The 20648-nt window shown below is 25.5% G+C and overlaps 1 protein-coding gene across 1 annotated transcript; it reads left to right on the top strand.

The window, feature by feature from the left end:
* The first annotated feature begins 911 nt into the window (after positions 1-911).
* Positions 912-20261, top strand: LOC145835792 (uncharacterized). Its single transcript, XM_082943511.1, has 33 exons — positions 912-1031; positions 2896-3046; positions 3796-3896; positions 4407-4568; positions 5039-5162; positions 5426-5610; positions 6470-6597; positions 6941-7030; positions 7206-7338; positions 7909-8022; positions 8218-8279; positions 8485-8663; positions 9301-9393; positions 10410-10555; positions 10877-11031; positions 11346-11502; positions 11606-11722; positions 12478-12609; positions 12724-12840; positions 13392-13508; positions 14324-14455; positions 14593-14715; positions 14971-15102; positions 15308-15424; positions 16180-16311; positions 16426-16542; positions 17118-17234; positions 18051-18182; positions 18320-18442; positions 18697-18828; positions 19016-19144; positions 19527-19658; positions 19964-20261. Exons 1-33 carry the CDS (start codon positions 935-937, stop codon positions 20050-20052), a joined length of 4167 nt encoding a protein of 1388 aa, XP_082799637.1. The 5' UTR covers positions 912-934; the 3' UTR covers positions 20053-20261.
* The last annotated feature ends 387 nt before the right edge of the window (positions 20262-20648 follow it).

Genomic DNA, 20648 nt, shown 5'->3' with positions numbered 1-20648 from the left:
ATGAGCTAGAAGTAAAATTTAAAGCTATGCTAAATTGCAAGTTTCAAAATATTTTGAAGAAACATTGATAGTTTGATGTTTATTATAAACAATGTAAAAATCTAAAATAAATACAGTGATCAGTTTTTTAAATAAAAGAGGTGTTTCAAAGTATTTTACTAAGTTTATCTTAATTTTTTAATTGAAGCTAGTGAAACTAAATAAATGTAGCACTTTATTTGTTTCTTCCTTACTGTAATTAGTTCGACTTCTGCACTTAAAAATTAATTAACATATTTTTCACGTGCTCGACCAAAACGGTTATGTTCCTCTTTTTCGTTTGGTTTTAATGTAACACGTTTTGCTTTTGTTTAGAATATTTGTTTAATTTGATTTGTAGCCTATGTTAGAAACAATTTGATTTATAGAGTGGTTAAAATAATAATGCTGAAAAAAAAAGAAATACGTTTGTAATATATATAAGGTCTAACTAATATTGTTTTAGTTGTGGATGTTTTGTTAAAGCTTGTAAGTGTAAGTAAAAACGAAAATTCCGTTTTTAAACTAGAATGTTTTTTTTTTATCGCTCGAGATATAGTTTATAAAACTTAGACAAGTAGTTAGTTAAAAAAAACTTATTTTACCATAAACGGCTTTAAAATATTAATTTTTATTGCTATTAGCTCAGTAAACAACAAAAAGGCTTATTTTTCAGAAGATTTCCAACTTTACATAGAAAAAAATTAATATTCAAAATATTTATAAATTTCCTTAACAATTTTACTAAACATTTTTTTGATTATGTTATAATAAAATTAGAAAATAAAGTAATAACCAAAAAGTAACTGAGTTGTTTTTATGTTTTAGTATCTTTAGAATTTATCTCAACAAAAAAAGTTGTTCATAAAAAACACTTGCAATTTTCTAGTAATCAAAAACTTATTTTTATGCAAATATGAGGAAAATATATATTGGATTTTTTGTGGCGCTGATTTTATTTCCATGTTTCTATTCAAAAACATTCAGTGTTGAACAGCAGTTTGACTATAATGGTTAGTTTGAATTATTTTTCATAAAATAAACTATGTGAACAATAATGCGTGAAGGAAAATGTTTCAATTCATGATAACATTTATTCTAGCGGCAGTTTGACTTTATGTTTGATCAGTTTTTTTCTAACTTGTAGTTTATGCTCATGAATAGTCTAAATACTTTTCCTTCAAACAAATCTTAAGGTGTTATTTTTAAACGATATTATGAACGAAACTAAGTTTACTATAGCTCTATATTTTTAAAACAAAACTTTGCAACAAAATAAAAAGAAATAAAAATGTTTTTTTAAATAAACTACATTGTTAAAAGAAATACTTTAACATTAAAAAAAAAATGCAACTATTTTAAATTAATAAATGTCAACTTGGCTTTTCAAATACTAACATATTATACATTCATACTTTTGTTCAAGCATAGTAACTTCCAAACGTAAATTCTCTATTTAAGCGTAAAATTAAAATGATAAATTAGTTTTAAAAACCAAACAGCAACTTTTAAGTATTTTGAACTTTTCTAAACAAAGCTTGAAAGTTTTACGTCGGTCGTTACGTATAAGTGCGTTAATACAACACAAAACTTAATTTTCGCGAGTTACGCGAAACATAGTAACTTAAACAAGTTTATTTATTTATTTTTTTTGTCGAAATAATTAAGCAAAAAAAAAAGTGTAAAAACTAAATACCTAAACAGAGTTGTGGCCCAACTAAACTTTTTATTTTTACGATGCAACTAAAACGATAGACATCGGTATATGTATATATATATATATATATATACAATCAATATTAAAAACATTTCTTAAGCTTAGGTGGAGACTATTAACACTCCCTTAGTTGATTTTTGTTTTATTTTAGTATTATAATGTTTAAAATAAGTTGAAAATTCAAAATTGATAAAAATAATTTCAATAGTAACCTAAATAAGTTAAGCATTGTCCTGGACATGACATTAAACTGTTCTGGTGTATGACTCGATAACCAAAAAGTTTTTTCGTACACCAGGTCCTTGAAACAAACTTTTTGAGCGTATTTTTTGTCGTTCAATAAATAATATTAAGTACAGAATAAAAACTAATATAATTTTTATTTTTATATTTTTGATTTTTTTTTTTTGACTATTTTACTTAGTTTTTATACTTATGCTTATCTAATTTGGCAACTAATTAACTTTAAATGTTTTTAAGTTGTAGTGTATGTTATTAGTCTATCTCTAATTTTTTTTTACTTGTTTTTGTTCAATAAGTATTTCTGATGTAACCTAAAATTAATTACTTGCTTAAAATTTAATTTGAAAAATAGTGGCTATTAGTAGTAATTAATAAGGGTTAGCTAAAGTGTATCTTTCATGTGTTCACTAAATAAAACGTTTTTGAATGAGATATGTTTCCAGATTTTTGTATAAAACTAGAAATAAAGTTTAAAAGTAAAGTAATGCAGTACACTTGTTAAATAGTCAATTTAAGAGTAAGAACTAGTTATAACAATTTAGCTTTTAAAACTTAATAAGGAAAACATTTTTCTATTAAAACATTGAGTCCGCCGCGGGTTACACATAACAATGTTGTACCAAAAGTTTATTACGTGTTTGCTTTACAAAAAACTCGTGGACATGTTATTAAATTCACTTCTGTTGTTAAGTTGTTCTTGCTACCATGACTGGTCGTTGCTATTTGAACATTTTGTTTATAAATCGTAATAAATCTTGAAATGTACCAAATACGTGCTACTCTGACACTCCTTACATTGTTCGAGATTCTTTGCGTTTACAGGTATAAAGTTTAAATAGCTTTAAGCAAACAAAAACAATAATAACATTTTGATCGGTAACGTTACTAAACACACAATGTACGTATTATTTTCGTAGAGAACAACAGAATAGTAGGAGGAACTGATGCCAATGAAGGAGAATTTCCATACCAGTGCTACCTCAGACGAAGCACAGAATCTTTTTATTTTTGCGGATGTTCAATTTTATCGGAGAAATGGGTTTTAACAGCTACGCACTGCACTATAAAGTAAGATTGATTCTTATATTCTCTCTTACCCTTAGATGAAAACCTCTTGTGTGATTTAATACTATCTTAAATAAAACTTAGTTTGTTTTTTTATTTTTATTTTGAATTTTTTTTTTTTACAGAATTAAATATTTTATTTGTATATATATCAAATATATTCAAACAAACAACATTTGATAACGAACAACTAAGATTCAGTAATATTTTAGTTTTGGTTACGTTGAACTATTTTCAATAATGGGTCTTACGATACAGAGCACAAAAAATATACTGAGTTTGTTAAGTTGATAACTATTGTTGAGAATAATCATTTAAAAAAGAATATTCTAATATCAGTTTTTATAATTTTATACGTAAGTATTTTATCTTAAAAATATTGTGCATTTTTTAATTTATCTAAACAGAATTTAAAAAAAACAAAAAAAAAAAAGAAATTAAACAAGTTTTAATCAAAAAGTTTACCTTAAATGTTTTGGTGTATTACTGAGTAATAACGTTTTTACGGCGCTTAAAAGTAATTTAATCATATTTTGCTCGCTTAAAAACTTTTCTTTTTGCTTTATGTAAAAAGTTTTAATTAGTTTTACCTACATCAGAATAAACTTGTATTACTTAATTCAAGACCCCAGCACTCGCAGTATAAAGGCAATTTTTGACAATTTAAACTTACTGATTACAAATTCTTATAATTTTAAAAGTCATAATCGTACTTATCTTAGTATACTGTAACGTTTTATTGTTATCAACAGTGAAGCTTTTTCTGATATGATAGTTGTAGCTGGAGTTACAAACAAAAATGATTTAACGAACTCTCAAGAATTTACTCTTACAAGAAAACTTGAATATCCTGGTTATTTTAAGTTATTTTTATACAGTTAAAAACCAAAAATTTAATCATTAACTTTAAGTATTGTTGTTCTAATAGTACGTTTTTTTAGATTAATTTTAGTTTGAATCATTGCAGCTACTCTATTTAACAAAAATACTTAAACTAAGCAACTTTTATTCTTATATACTAAAAATTTAAACTTATGTAAACGATTTTATTTAAATTTTGTGTGTATATTGGAACAGCTTTTAATGTATACCTTAAATCTAAAAAAATTAATGTTAAAAAAAGGGTTTGCTTTAGATATAACACGTACTTGAAAATGGTTTAGTTTTTATTAACTTATTCTAATTTTAGGTATTAGTTACAAAACTAAAATTATAGCAAGCATATTTGTTGTAAAATTAGAACTAAATTGACTCTTAATAGCAAGAAAATTGACAACAAGATCATTTACCATATAATTAACATCTGTTTACATATAATTCTGAATACTTTGTCGATAACAACTTGTTTTAATATTTTGTTTAGGTTTCGTAGAATCAACAAATGAAAACGACATTAGCTTGCTTGAACTGAATACAAACATTATTTTCAATCGTTACGTTCAACCAGTTGCAATTCCCAGTCAGGGTGCAAATATTCCTGTCAGCACAATTTGTGTTATAACTGGACTCGGAACGAATTCATCAGGTAAATTTTTGTTGTCTAAACTAAACAATACCTATCACTTAACACACATTAACAAAAATCTAGTTAGTATTGTCAATAAAATAAAAAATGTTTTAAAATTTATTGAAAAATCTTTAGTGAGTCAGTGTTAGTAAAATATGTATTCGATCAAAATTAAAATATATACTAGGTATGTTTGATTATAAACTTGCTAAACTTGTCTTAATTAAGAGCAAAAAAGGTTAAACAAAAATTAAATTGAGTCTAAGTTTATCATGTGGCTGTAATCTCAAATGGATACAACACATCGTATTTATCAAACACAATAAATTTCAAACGATTTATTGTGTTTAGAAAATACAAGCATTGCCTCAAAGTTGTCGTTACATAATAGATTAATACTCACTTGTATTTGTAGTTGTGTACCAAGTGTTAAAAATGGTAAAGTTTAACAATTTCATTGCAACTATCTATAAAACTATTAATTTCAGGAGGATCTCTCCCCTTACAGCTTCAAAAAGCAGATATAAAAGTGTTTAGTAATGATCAGTGTGAAGACTATTTGAGAGTACAAGTACCTACAACTCAAATATACGATTCTATGTTATGTGCTGGGTTAGTTTTGAAATTAAAATCATAATTTCTAGTATACTCTTCAAAATTTATTTATAACAAAGTGTAAAATTATACTACATACATAGTTTGTAAAAAGCTAAATTTTGTTATTTTAAACTAAGTAATTTATCATTAGATATTTTAAAGTACTCAAAACACAACTTTAACAAATTTAAAAGAAACACGACAAAATGTTATTAGAATATATTTGATTCCAAAAATATATTATGTTTAACTTTTTTTTTTTTTCAACTGAACCATAGAATAGAGGAAGGAGGAGTGGACAGTTGTCAAGGTGACAGCGGAGGACCATTGGTTTGTCCGGATGGGGCAACTTCGTACCTTCACGGGGTCACCAGTTTCGGTATTGGATGCGCTCTACCGGAACTACCTGGGGTCTACACTCGAGTTTCAGAGTACAGTGATTGGATAAACCTCTTTTTGAAAAGTAAGTTTTCAATTACCTTATGTTAAAGTGTTTTTACAGCTTATATTTGTCAGTAAAAGTTTTAGAATGATTAAGAGTTTGTTTTAAGTCTAGGAATAAAGAAATTAATTGTCTATATATTTACTTAAGTTAATGTTAAAATACCATTTCAATTAATATAAAACAAGTTTTTTTTTAACTTAGCTTGGATTTATCACGAAAAGTAAAAAGTACCGTTAATATAATTGTAAACCTTCAACAATCTTAGTGTTAAAACGATATTATTAAAAGGCTTTTTGTTCGAACAATAAAACAACTGTAAATTGACTATTCTATTTGTTATCTGGTTTCAGTAGGAAAAAGTTCCGACCTTATCCAAAACTTATAAAACAATAAAACTGCTCTATAAAACATTGTTGAGAAAGGGTTGAGAATTAAAACCTATTCATGCATGAAAAAAAAAACTAAGATGTTGCATATTCAAAACATTCAAATTGTAATGTAAAACATGTACTAGTTTAAAAAGTTAGACTTATGCAAAAAGTCAAAACTTAAATTAGTTGAAGGTCATCTTAAACTAAAAAAAAAATTAACAAATATTAACAAGATCTGAAATCTAGTTTAACATTAAAATAATCTAAGTTAAAAAAGTTATTTAGTTTTTAAAGTTTATAATTATTTTTACCCAATATTTTCAGACAAAAACTGTAACAGTACATCATTATGCCAACCAGAATCTACGAAATAAAGTTTTATTGTAACAAAATAAAATTGTGTTCATATTTTTCATTACATAGATTTTCTTTAAATAGTACTTGTTTATTTCATTCTGGTTTTTCAAGATTTTTATCAAAAAGTTATAACAGCCTTATTTAAATAGAAACAACGAACATTTGTGAAGTTGACAATATTGTGGATAGTTCTGGGTATTTAGTTTCTCCTAACTATCCATCGCCTTACAATAATAGTCTCGATTGTTCTACGACAATAAATCCACGTCCAGGGATGGTAAGTAAATAAAAATAAAATTCTTTTTTTCAATTCTGACGTTTTGCTTTGAAAATTTCATCAACCTTTTACAAGTTTACTTTTTATTTTATTACTTTTTTCAAAAAACAGTGTAAGTACTTAGTTTTCCTAAAAATGTAACCAAAGAATTAAAATGTGCACAAAAATTCTTTATTTATTTTATAAGTTAACTTAAAACTCTTCGATCGTTTAAAATAACGTATGATTTTAATTCCATGTTTAATTTTTAATAAACTACAATTTCAAAGCTGAAGGATAATTAGCTTATGGTTTTGTTGTATGAACAAAATGTGTATGTATTGTGAAGACATAACTTTTACAGCTACTTGAAATAAGCTTCATTAAAACTGATATAGAACAAGATGATTTTTGCAGCTATGATGGATTGCAACTAAATGTTGGAAGAGAAGTAGTAAGTAATAGTAGAAGTTAATAAAACAAATAAGACTAACAAAATATTCATTTTTAAATAAATCATGTTTTTTTAGTTTGTTTGGATAGTAAAACTATTTTTATTTAGCAATTTCTTACTATGCTTTGTTTAAAATACAATATTATAAAAATAAGCAAAACCGTAATAAAATTAGTACGCTGGACACAAGTTTTGCTCTACAACACCAGCAAGAAATTTTGTGACAGATGAAAAAGTAGAAATTATTTTCACTAGCGATAGCTCTGTACAAAAAGGAGGATTTATGATAGAATGGAAGTTTCTTGAAGGTATAATAAATTTATGTTTTTTTTACTTAAAACATTTATGTCTTTAGTTAACGGATGGTAACTGTAGTAACTTTACGCAGGATACTTACAGTATTTTAGAATTTTTTTCTTTCTTTTTATTTTTGTCCTAAGAAACTAATGAACCGATTAATATAAGAATCAGAGCCATAAAAATTGAAAACTATAAATTATTATTATTTTCTAAGAAACTTTTACCATATAATATAGTGAATTGAAAACTTCTCAAGTACATACTATGACTAAATTAGTTGTAACTAAGTGGTTTAAAATGTTATATATTAAAAAAGATTAATAAAAAAATTGAGAAAATAAAAAAAAATACTTTTGTAAAAACTAATGAACTTTTAGTTGCATTTTAAGACAATACTTAGATTATCCAATGATCTTATAACATTCAAAAACTCAAACAAAAAAAATTACGGTTGAAAAATGTTTAGATTTCACAAAACAACTTTAGTCTGATGAAAATAGCTCTGAATTGCTTGTTTAGATACTTTTTTTTACTTTTTAGGGGACTTTTTAGTATTGTTTATTATTAATTCGTTACAGACTGTGCTGATGAAAACAACTTCAGATGCTGGGATGGATCTTGTGTTTCAAAAATAAATAAATGTGATGGAAAAGTTGATTGTCCGAACGACAACTCTGATGAGGTTGAATGTGGTGAGTTTTATTAAGATTAAATTATTGTTATTTTGAAACACGTGTTAGTATTTCTTTTTAAATTTAACCAATCGATAAGTCTTCCCTTATAACAAAAATTATTCATAACTTACAAAATATATACTTTTTTGTTCCTTTTCTACTAATTTCAACTAATTTAAAGCTAAAGTAATAAAAAATGTTATTTGTTTTTAGAAAGAAGTTCGACTACCTACGGTCAATGTGGAAAAAATCGAAATAGTGTTCAGTTTTCTTGGGTAAATAATTAACTATAAATAGTCTTTTAAACCTAAAAACTGTATTAGTCGCATTTAAGTATTTCTAATTTTAGCTAAAAGATATTATGCTAAAAGATGATTTAGCTAAAAGCTAAAATGTCAGTTTTTAACTTGTAAGCAAATTTAACGAGTTAGTTTATCATTGAATTTCAAAACCTAGCTATAAAAACTAATCAACACACAGGACAACAGAATTATTGGCGGAAACTTGGCTGCAAACAACTCGTATCCTTGGATGGTGGCATTGCACAGAAGATTAAATGAATCTAGGATTCAATTCTGGTGTGGTGGATCCATAATAAGTTCTAATTGGATTTTAACTGCTGCTCACTGTGTTTACAGTGAAGTAATTGACAGTCCAGAGTTTGTTTTGTTGCTAACTACTTCATTGTATATTTTTATTGTGCGTTCTTTTAAAAAATCTTGTATAATTTTCTTTAAGTTTTAACATTGCTAGTTTATTTATAAACTTTATTTATTATTATTATTATTATATTGTTTATTGTGCAATGTTGGACTCAGGCATCAAAACCTGAGCCACTTAAACAGGACACACAAAAAGAGAAAAAGAAAATAAACTTATATTCAAAACTTTAAGATAAATTATACATATATATATACAAACATAATTTAAACATTTTTATCATTTATATTTTTTTAAACATTTTTGGGAAAGTTTTAACTAAAGTTTATTTAAGTATAAAGACTTACTTAAGTTCACAATGGAGGACGTCTTCTGTTTAAACTTTTACTGAGTTATAAGATATTTATATACCTTACACTTAAATATTCACATTTAAATTTCTTTAATTTTTACATTTAAATATTCTATTCCAAGTTTACTAAACAGCTATACTAATAAAAAAAAAAAAACTACATGGTACTTATCGAGTTTAAAAAAAATTGAGCACTTTAAGACTTAGTATAAAATAGTTACAAAAGTTAGAAAAAAAAACTTCGATTTGTTTTATTAGTGTTATTTAAATATAAACACTTTTAGTGGTCTGCTAGGAATAATTGGAACAAACAACAGACTGGATGGTTCTAACAGAATATTTTTTGATAAAGTAATTGTCTACCCTGGATGGAATGAGTAAGATTATTCTTTTGTGTTGTTTAAAAATTTTGGTTGTACAAAATGTTTAGATTTTTATAAAATAAAACTATGTTATTAGTCGATTTCAAATACAAATAAGTAATTATAGTAAGATTAATACGAAGTTAATTTTAGTCAATTAACGTTAAAAATTTCAATTTTTAAAATATATATTCTTATTGTCATTACATAACCGTTTGTAATTTTAACATTACAGTTGTTTTAGTAATGAGACATATTTAATTTTTAAACCTAATCTTATTTCATAGTAGTAAATAAACGGGTGCACGACTATTCAAATTCGGACAACTCAAATTCCGAGAATTCAAATTTATTAAAAAGAAATAGAAAGGGCGGGCCACTACTAAAAAAATAATGTTTATTTGTCAAATGTAAAAAAAACATATATAGTTCCTATTAATATCTACAAGTATTTTTTTTCTTTTTGGAAGACATTGAATATTTTTTGTGATATGGCTTAAATAAAATAAAATACATAGTTATTTTTAGTAATTTTAAAACTACTTAAAAAATATATAAGTATTTGCAAAAAATAAAAATTTGACTTGTAGATATCAGTAAGATCTACGTATATATATTTAATTTTTTTCAAATTTATATTAATTGTTGATTTATATTCTTTTAAATATTTTATTAAGAATTTGAATTGTTTGAATTTGAGTTGTCCGAATTTGAATTGTCATGTAACCTAAATAAACCATGATTGCTTTGTTAAGCAAAAAACAAGACTAAACAATTTTACACTAACTTTATAAGGTATACTATAAGCTATAAAAAAATTAATATATTAGCAAAAACCCTTATTACAAAAGGTATTTAATATGCAACCTAAAAAATTTATTGGTTTATTTTTTTGTAGACCATATCTAAAAATTTCTTTATCTTTTAAATGATAGTTTCAGAACAAGTTACACTGAAAAAGTTAAGAACACACCAAAAAAATGTATTTATTTGTTTTTATTTGTCTGTTAACCTTAAAATTAACGTTACAGCGCGGTTTTAGTAGGAGATTTAGCACTACTACACACGACGGAGGAAATAATATTCTCTGATAATATTTCACCAATCTGCTTACCTTCTGAAGAAAACTCACCGGTAGCTGGTGATATTTGCATTAACAGTGGCTGGGGAAGATTGGGTAATTTAGACCTTTTATATTAAGTATTAGAATAAAAACGTTTAAGGTATGATTTTAAAAAGAAAACTTAGTATACTATTTAATTATGATAGGTATTCGAACCCAATGTTAAGCTTATTATTCCACTTGCTAAAAGTACTGCGTATTTATTTAATTTTGGAAAACTTTAAAATTGTGTTTATACTTAAAAACGAAATGGTTATAAAGTTTTTTGCTTAACACATATTAATGTGTATAAACTATGTATATTTTCTTTGAAGTGACAGAAGCTTTTGTTTAAAGTAAAAAATACAAAAATGTAAATAGTACAATGTTTTACAGCCACTGGTAGCATACTTCCAACACAGCTGTACCAAGTTCGCTTGCCCATAATTGACAATAATATTTGCGAAGAGGCTTATTCAAACGTCAGAGTTGATTACAGAGGAACTTTATGTGCGGGTAGCGTAGAAAATGGCGGAATTGGTTCTTGCAATGTATGTATTAATCATTTTATTAGTTTTAAACTGATATAAGTAATATCATTTTAATTACTATTTACCAAAATTTATAAAAACTGCAGATTTATTTTAGAAGATAAAGTCGTATATTGCTATTTACACAAGGTTAAAAACATAAACACTATTAAGGTGTTTTCAATCTTGGTTTTAATTAGTTATAAATATTACATTTATTATCAAAAAGATAAAAATATTCATGAAAACTAAATTTAACACGTTTGTAACAAACTGCTTAATAGTTTGAAATTTTTTATACAAAAACACATTGTTTGAAATTTATCCAACTAAAGGGGGATTCTGGTGGGCCACTTGTTTGTTTGAAAGGTGATTCGTTTGTTCAGTTCGGAATTGTTTCGTATGGTCCGAATTCTTGTGGGGCTTCGGGCTTGCCTAGTGTCTTCACTGATGTCCACTTCTATCGTGACTGGATCATGGAAAAAACAGACGGTAATGAGAATTTAATCATTTTGCTTTTAATATTAGTTTTCGAAAAATTTTTAACAAAGTGTTAAATTTATTTAAACTGTTTTTAAAATAAAACCTTGTGTAGATACAAACGAGTGCTTGTCCAATCCATGTTCAGTTGATGCAGTATGTGAAAACACAATAGGAAATTTTACTTGTACTTGTAAAGATGGGTTTACTGGAACTGGATTCGTATGCAATGGTAGTTTTAAAAAAATCATAACTTTGTACTGTACGAATATATTGTACACATTTTCTACTATGTAGTTTTGTATAATGTATTTGGTAAACATAATTTATGTTTGAAGAAGTTTTGGTTTTTAAGCTAACTTTAACATTTATTAGAGAGCAATAATATAACTTATACAAATATGTTACCATATTACTAAACAATTGTTTTTAAAATAGGTTAACACTACATAGATGAATAAGCTTAATAGTAAAATCGTAAAGCTTTACGACATTTTAAGTATATCAATTGATATTCTAGTTTAACCTATTAAAAACAAACAACTTAATAAACGCTTAAAAAAAAGTTTTACTGTATTAACAAAACACATAACACAAAATTTTTAATCTAAGTATTCTGTAGTTGAAATATTAACTAGCTTGTTTAACTTTGACTATCTTGTTAAACCAATAAACTTACTATAAATTACTAAAAAACAAAAAAAATGGTACATTTTTTAAACTTTGACTATTGCAAAGTTTATTAAGTATGTACTTGATTAACTTTTTTAATTTAATAAAGTTAAAATTTATTCACCTACTAAATATTTAATTGATAAAAATTAATAGTTAAGTTTTTATTATTCGTGTACAAAATATAGTGCAATTACTAACATTGCTTTTCTAATTGTTTTTTAATTGGTGCTTTTCTAAGATTAGAATAAGTTAACAATTCTTTGTTTTTAAGCTGTACAAAAATGTCATAAACAAATCAAAGTACGATTTTAGACATAGATGAATGCATGATAAATAATGGAAATTGTGGAGAGGGAAATGTAACGAGAGCAAACTGCGTTAACACGAATGGAAGTTTTATGTGTAATTGCAATACTGGTTTTGAAAATGAACCTATTTGTTCAGGTTTGTTCACTTTTTTGTTGCTTTGTCGAGTTAATTAAAACAAAAACATGTTTTTTTAAATATGTCTATGTATATTTATCTGAAAAAACGATACATTAGCAAACTTTTATGCAGATGTAAATGAGTGCTTGTCAAATCCATGCTCAGTTAATGCAGAATGTCAAAACACTGATGGAAGTTTTACTTGTAGTTGCAAAGATGGGTTTAATGGAACTGGAGCTATTTGCGACGGTTATTTAAATAAAAGCCTTATCATCAAGTTTTAAGACTAAATTCATAAGTCACATTATTCTTTTGTAGTTTAAAATCAAAGTACATGTTAGCTTATAGTGACTTTAAAAATATAAGAACTTACAGACGAAAACTTATTTAATATTTATTAAACATGTTAAATTCGGATTTGAAAGCATGTTTTTAGTATATGACTTCAAAATACTTCCTAAACAAGATATTAAAAAAACACATTTTTATGACACTATATTTAATATACATTAAAACTGAAATTAAAAGTATGTTATTAAGCACACGAAGAAAATAAATTTTTAAATGGTATTTCTTTCCTTTCAACAACTAAGTTAATACTGTGTTTGTGCTAAGTTTTGAATGCGCATAAAAGCTAAAATTTTAAAGTGGTTGAAACTTTAAATTTAAGTTTAAATAAAATTTATCAACTTTTTTGTTTCAAATTTTGTATAAACTATATCTAAGTTTTTCATAAGTTTTAAGAAACAACAAAGAATTACATAAAATCTCACTAGTTAAGCTAAACAAATTTCATGCAGATATAAATGAGTGCTTGTCAAATCCTTGTTCAGTTAATGCAGATTGTCAAAATACTCCAGGGAGTTTTACTTGTACTTGTAAAGATGGTTATTTTGGAACTGGAATAATATGCGATGGTACTTAAGATTTACTTTTATTCGTGGTTTTTTTCTTCTTTTGTTTGTCATTTTTTAGTTTGAATAGTTTAAAAAGGCAAGTAAACTTGAAGGTAAGTCTGATTTAAACATTTTCTAATTCAGCAAAATATTTTTTTTTATATTTTATTTTTATTAAACTTTTTAAAACTTAAAATTAAAAAAATTCTGAGCAATTAGCAAATCAGACTTACCTTTTAGTATACTTTATGTATAAAATCAACAGCAAGTTTTACCAAATAAACTTAAAGTTTTTAACTTTACCAGAATATGTTTTTATAACACTTAAAGTTAAAGATAAAGTTTGTTTGAAAAGTAAGAAGTAATCATGACCTTATAAAGGGTAGTAAGCAATTTAAACTACTTAAAATGTTTTTGTCTTTTTTTTACTTATTGAAAAGGCTTATGTTAAAATTGCAAAACTATTGAAATCTTAACATTTAAAGACTAGAAATAAATAAGTTTACAACAGTTTATGTTGCTCCGGGTTAGACTTGGTACAAAGTAATAATAAAGTGCTAAAAAATCCCCGGCAGTAAGATTTTTAAAATATTTTTTTTTAACTTAAGTCCTACTGCAGGGGATTTTTTAACACTTTTAGCACTGTTTTAACTAAATATGCTCTGGACATTTATAACGTCATAATGCGTTGCCACCGATTTATAGTATAACAAATGTTTTTCGACTTCAACAAAACATTTAGCGCTTTAAATTATAAGAGAAAACCAACTAAAGAAACTTTGCTACAAACTTTTTAAATCTTTACAAGTTATTTAAATAAAATCAATTCTTAACAGACATCGACGAATGCATGATAAACAATGGAGATTGTGGAGAAGGAGATGTAACAAGAGCAAGTTGTGTTAATACGATTGGAAGTTTTATGTGTAGTTGCAATACTGGTTTTGAAGATTCACCTATTTGTTCAGGTAGTTTTTACGACCAATTTTAATTCAAATAAGAATAAATGGTTCTTTAGGTAGATAATCAGTTAGGTGTAAAAAATTTTGAAACTAACTGATGTTTTTATAAAATACGATTGTACTTATTCAACTCATTTTTATAGATATAAACGAGTGCTTGATTGATAACGGTGGTTGTGGTAGTAACGCAATTTGTATGAACACCTTTGGAAGTTCTACGTGTGAATGTAATGATGGTTTTGAAGGATCTTATCCTGTTTGCAATGGTTAGAAAAAAAGTTAATGACTTATGATAAAACATTATTTCTATTTTATTTCTAAAAAACGTCTATACTAAGCAAGACATAAAAAATGAAACTAATCTTTGGTTTAGAATTGACACAGAGTAAAATTAATTTTTAGCAAATGAAATAATTTATCATAAAAACTATTTTTATATGGTGTTTTTTTTTTTAAATATAGTAATGTTTAAAATGAGAAGTGTGCTCTTAGTACTAAAAATAACAAAAAAAAACTATTAGACATAGATGAATGCATGATAAACAATGGAAATTGTGGAGAGGGTAACGTAACGAGAGCAAATTGTTTGAACACATTTGGAAGTTTTATGTGTAATTGCAATGATGGTTTTGAAAACGAACCCATTTGTTCAGGTAAACAATTGTTAATGTTCATTTAACGTTTGTATGATGGTTACAGTAAGGTTAATTGAATTAATTGTACAAAAAAGGTATCTTTATTTTCAGTAGAAAGTGTTTTTTTCAGATTAATAACATTGCTTATAATATTAGTTTTCTAAAAGTTTTTAACAAAGTCTTGAATTTATTTAAACTGTATTTTAAATAAAACCTTGTGTAGATACAAACGAGTGCTTGTCCAGTCCATGTTCAGTTGATGCAGTATGTGAAAACACAATAGGAAATTTTACTTGTACTTGTAACGATGGGTTTACTGGAACTGGATTTGTATGCAATGGTAATTTATAAAAAATCATAACTTTATACCGTACGAATATATTGTACAAATTTTTAACTATGTAGTTTTGTATAATGTATTTGGTAAACATAATTTATGTTTGAAGAAGTTTTAGTTTTTAAGCTAACTTTAACATTTATTAGATAGCAATAATATAACTTAGACAAATACGTTACCATATTACTAAATAATTGTTTTTAAAATAATTACCACTACATAGATAAATAAGCTTAATAGTTAAATCGCAAAGCTTTACGACATTTTAAGAATATCAATGGATATTGTAGACTAACTTATTAAAAACAAACAACTTAATAAACGCTTAAAAAAAAGTTTTACTATATAAACAAAACACATAACATAAGATTTTTAATCTAAGTATTCTGTAGTTGAAATATTTACTAGCTTGTTTAACTTAGACTATCTTGTTAAACCAATAAACTTACTATAAATTACTAAAAAACAGAAAAAACGGTATATTTTTTAAACTTTGACTATTGCAAGGTTTATTAAGTATGTACTTGATTAACTTTTTTAATTTAATAAACTTAAAACTTATACACCTGCTGAATATTAAATTAATAAATATCAATAGTTATGTTTTTATAATTCGTGTACAAAATATAGTGCAATTACTAACATTGATTTTCTAATTGTTTTGTAATTGGTGTTTTTCTAAGATTAGAATAAAATAACAAATCTTTGCATTTGAAATGTACTAGAAACGTCATAAACAAATCAAAGTACGATTTTAGACGAGGATGAATGCATGATAAATAATGGAAATTGTGGAGAGGGAAATGTAACGAGAGCAAACTGTGTTAATACGAACGGAAGTTTTATGTGTACTTGTAATACTGGTTTTGAAGATGAACCTATTTGTTCAGGTTCGTTCACTTTTTTGTTGCTTTGTCGAGTTAATCAAAATAAAAACATGTTTTTTTTAATATATCTATGTATACTTATCTGAAAAAACGATACATTAGCAAGCTTTTATGCAGATGTAAATGAGTGCTTGTCAAATCCATGTTCAGTTGATGCAGATTGTCAAAACACTGATGGAAGTTTTACTTGTACTTGTAAAGATGGGTTTAATGGAACTGGAGTTATTTGCGACGGTTATTTAAATAAACACTCTAACATCAAGTTTTAAATCAAAATTCATAAGTCAACATTATTCTTTGTAGTTTAAAATCAAAGTACATGCTAGCTTAAAGTGATTTTAAAAATATAACACCTTTCAGACGAAAATTTATTTAATGTTTAAAAACGTGCTAAATTCGGATTTGAAAGCATTTTATTAGTATATGACTTCAAAATACTTCCTAAACAAGATATTAAAAAAACACATTTTTATGACACTAAATTTAGTATACATCAAAACTGAAGTTAAAATTTTAAAATAATTTCAAATAAATTTTTAAATGATTTTTCTTTCCTTTCAACTAATAAGTCATTACTGTGTTTGTGCTAAGTTTTGAATGCGCATAAAGGCTAAATTTGTAAAGTGGTTGAAACTTTAAGTTTAAATTAAAATAAAATTTATCGACTTTTCTGTTTCAAACTTTTAAAGAAAATTATCAACTTCATTTTTAAAACTTTGTATAAACCATACCTAAGTTTTCATAAGTTTTAAGAAACAACAAAGAATTACATAAAATGTCACTAGTTAAGTTAAACAAATTTCATGCAGATATAAATGAGTGCTTGTCAAATCCATGCTCAGTTAATGCAGAATGTCAAAACACTGATGGAAGTTTTACTTGTGCTTGTAAAGATGGTTATTTTGGAACTGGAATAATATGCGATGGTACTTAATATTTACTTTTTTTCGTGGTATTTTTCTTCTTTTGGTTGTCATTTTTAAGTGTAAATAGTTTAAAAAGGCAAGTAAACTTGAAGGTAAGTCTGATTTAAACATTTTCTAAATCAGCAAAATAAAATTTTATACATTTTATTTTTATTAAACTTTTTAAAACTTAAAATTAAAAAATTCTGAGAAATTATGCAAATCAGACTTACCTTTTAGTATACTTTATGTATAAAATCAACAGCAAGTTTTACCAAATAAACTTAAAGTTTTTAACTTTACCAGAATATGTTTTTATAACACTTAAAGTTAAAGATAAAGTTTGTTTGAAAAGTAAGAAGTAATCATGACCTTATAAAGGGTAGTAAGCAATTTAAACTACTTAAAATGTTTTTGTCTTTTTTTTACTTATCGAAAAGGCTTATGTTAAAATTGCAAAACTATTGAAATCTAAACATTTAAAGACTAGAAATAAGTAAGTTTACAACAGTTTATGTTGCTCTGGGTTAGACTTGGTACAAAGTAGTAATAAAGTGCTAAAAAATCCCCGGCAGTAAGATTTTTAAAATATTTTTTTGTTAACTTAAGTCCTACTGCAGGGGATTTTTTAACACTTTTAGCACTGTTTTAACTAAATCTGCTCTGGATATTTATAACGTCATAATGCGTTGCCACCGATTTATAGTATAATAAATGTTTTTCGTATTCAACAAAACATTTAGCGCTTTAAATTATCAGAGAAAACCAACTAAAAAAACTTTGCAACAAACTTTTTAAATCTTTACAAGTTATTTAAATAAAATCAATTCTTAACAGACATCGACGAATGCATGATAAACAATGGAGATTGTGGAGAAGGAGATGTAACAAGAGCAAGTTGTGTTAATACGATTGGAAGTTTTATGTGTAGTTGCAATACTGGTTTTGAAGATTCACCTATTTGTTCAGGTAGTTTTTACGACCAATTTTAATTCAAATAAGAATAAATGGTTCTTTAGGTAAATAATCAGTTAGGTGTAAAAAAATTTGAAATTAACTGATGTTTTTATAAAATACGATTGTACTTATTCAACTCATTTTTGTAGATATAAACGAGTGCTTGATTGATAACGGTGGTTGTGGTAGTAACGCAACTTGTATGAACACCTTTGGAAGTTCTACGTGTGAATGTAATGATGGATTTGAGGGAACTTATCCTGTTTGCAATGGTTAGAAAAAAAGTTAATGACTTATGATAAAACATTATTTCTATTTTATTTCTAAAAAACGTCTATACTAAGCAAGACATAAAACATGAAACTAATCTTTGGTTTAAAATTGACACAGAGTAAAATTAATTTTTAGCAAATGAAATAATTTATCATAAAAACTATTTTTATATGGTGTTTTTTTTTTTTAATATAGTAATGTTTAAAATCAGAAGTGTGCTCTTAGTACTAAAAATAACAAAAAAAACTATTAGACATAGATGAATGCATGATAAACAATGGAAATTGTGGAGAGGGTAACGTAACGAGAGCAAATTGTTTGAACACATTTGGAAGTTTTATGTGTAATTGCAATGATGGTTTTGAAAACGAACCTATTTGCACAGGTAAATAATAGTTAATGTTCATTTAACGTTTGTATGATGGTTACAGTAAGGTTAATTGAATTAATTGTACAAAAAAGGTATCTTTTTTTCAGTACACAGTTTTTTTCTTTATATTCTAAAACAATTAGACTTAAAAATAAAACTATAAAAAAGAAAATTCAACAGAGAAATTTATTTTTAAATGTAGATATAAACGAATGTTTAACAAACAACGGAGGTTGCGGAGATGTTTCGAGTACTGAATGTGTAAATAATTGGGGAAACTTTTCGTGTCAGTGTAAGCAAGGATATAACGAAACAGCATCGAACTGTATTGGTGAGTTTAACCTTAAAATTGTTGAACACACCTTGGGTTTTTCCAAAAAAAAAATTCTGTAGATAACTAAAATAACTAAAACACCAATAGGACAACTATTTGCACAAATTTTAAATTTTGGTTTGAAAATCTAAGCACTTTTCTTTTACTATTGCAATAAAAGTAATCAGTTATTAATTTTATACAGCGTCTCAAAACTAGTGAGACTAGCTGAAATCTAAAACATCTAAAGAAAAGCATCTCTTTTTTCTCGCTGTTTTGTAAACTGATGCTGTGAATCAAACTTTTTTTTTACATTACATTTGGCTATTGTAGTTTAATTCAACCATTAAAATTTGACTTCAGACTAATAGTTTTTTATGAAAATATTAATATGTTGCAGACATAGATGAGTGTTTAATTGACAATGGAAATTGTGGAGAGGGAAATGTAACGAGAGCTTCGTGTATAAACTCACCTGGAAGTTTAAAGTGTGAATGTAATGAGGGCTATGTAGATCCACCCACATGCGAAAGTAATTGTTTTAGTATTAAAAAGTAAAACATTTTTTAAGAAATTACTATTTTTTAAATAACTTGATAGTTTCATTTGCTTATAAACTTGAATTTATTAAAAACATAAAAAATTGAAATAAAAATTTAAAAGAAATTATAAACATCTATTGAAATTTAATTTATTAGATATAGTGCTTTCAATTTTTATAAAACATTGACTAAACAATAAGTTTTAGTACGTTATGAAATTCTAAGGTACAAGCCAATTACTTTTATTAATATAGCTTAATCATTATTTTATAATTAAAACACTAAAAATACACAGGTTCAGCATCAATTTTGAAGAGTGGCTTACTACTAGTGTTTGTTTTGTTTCTGACTACATGCTTTGCTGACGAAATGAACTGCCAATAAAAATTCAGTACACGCAAATTTGTTTACTTCAAGCTGTATTATATTGCACTTAATTTTTCTTTTCTCTTTTTTAATCATTGTACTTATGTTTGTAGTTTTATCATTTTACTTCATTTACTGTGAAACAATGTTTAAAATAGCTCATTTATTTTTCTATCAATTTCAACTTATGCAATTGTGTACGACTCGATAACTATAAGGTTCCTTTGTACACCAGGTCCTTAGACCAAACCTTTTGAGCGCTTTTTTTGTTGTTCAATAAACAATATATATATATATATATATAAACTGTGTTTCAGTCATCATATATTTAAAACCTTTTATTTTCAATGAAAAATTTTTTATATATTGGTAAGATTTAAATGATAGGTTAGATTTAGCACTTAAACTAAATAAACTAAGAAAACTGAATTAATGAAATTTTTATTTTGTTTTCTTCTAAATTCTTGTAAACTACATGAGTATTAATTACTTTAAGTATTGATAAATAAAAATAACTTTACATTTATACACAGCAACAAAAATAACTTTTGTTCGCAGATTCAGTTTTGTATTTTATAAAAACTTGTTCTTATATAGTTTTAAAAATTTGTTTT

The sequence above is a fragment of the Thalia democratica genome, chromosome 5 (assembly GCF_965202585.1).
Source record: "Thalia democratica chromosome 5, ktThaDemo2.hap1.1, whole genome shotgun sequence".
Taxonomy (NCBI): domain Eukaryota; kingdom Metazoa; phylum Chordata; class Thaliacea; order Salpida; family Salpidae; genus Thalia; species Thalia democratica.
This window is presented reverse-complemented; position numbering and strand designations above follow the sequence as displayed.

Excerpts from the sequence above, each read along its gene's own strand:
- LOC145835792 (XM_082943511.1), top strand. The coding sequence starts at position 935 with ATGAGGAAAATATATATTGGATTTTTTGTGGCGCTGATTTTATTTCCA. Across the intron at positions 8,664-9,300 it reads GAAGTAATTGACAGTCCAGA|TGGTCTGCTAGGAATAATTG; the intron begins GTTTGTTTTGTT and ends AAACACTTTTAG. Across the intron at positions 16,543-17,117 it reads AACTGGAGTTATTTGCGACG|ATATAAATGAGTGCTTGTCA; the intron begins GTTATTTAAATA and ends AATTTCATGCAG.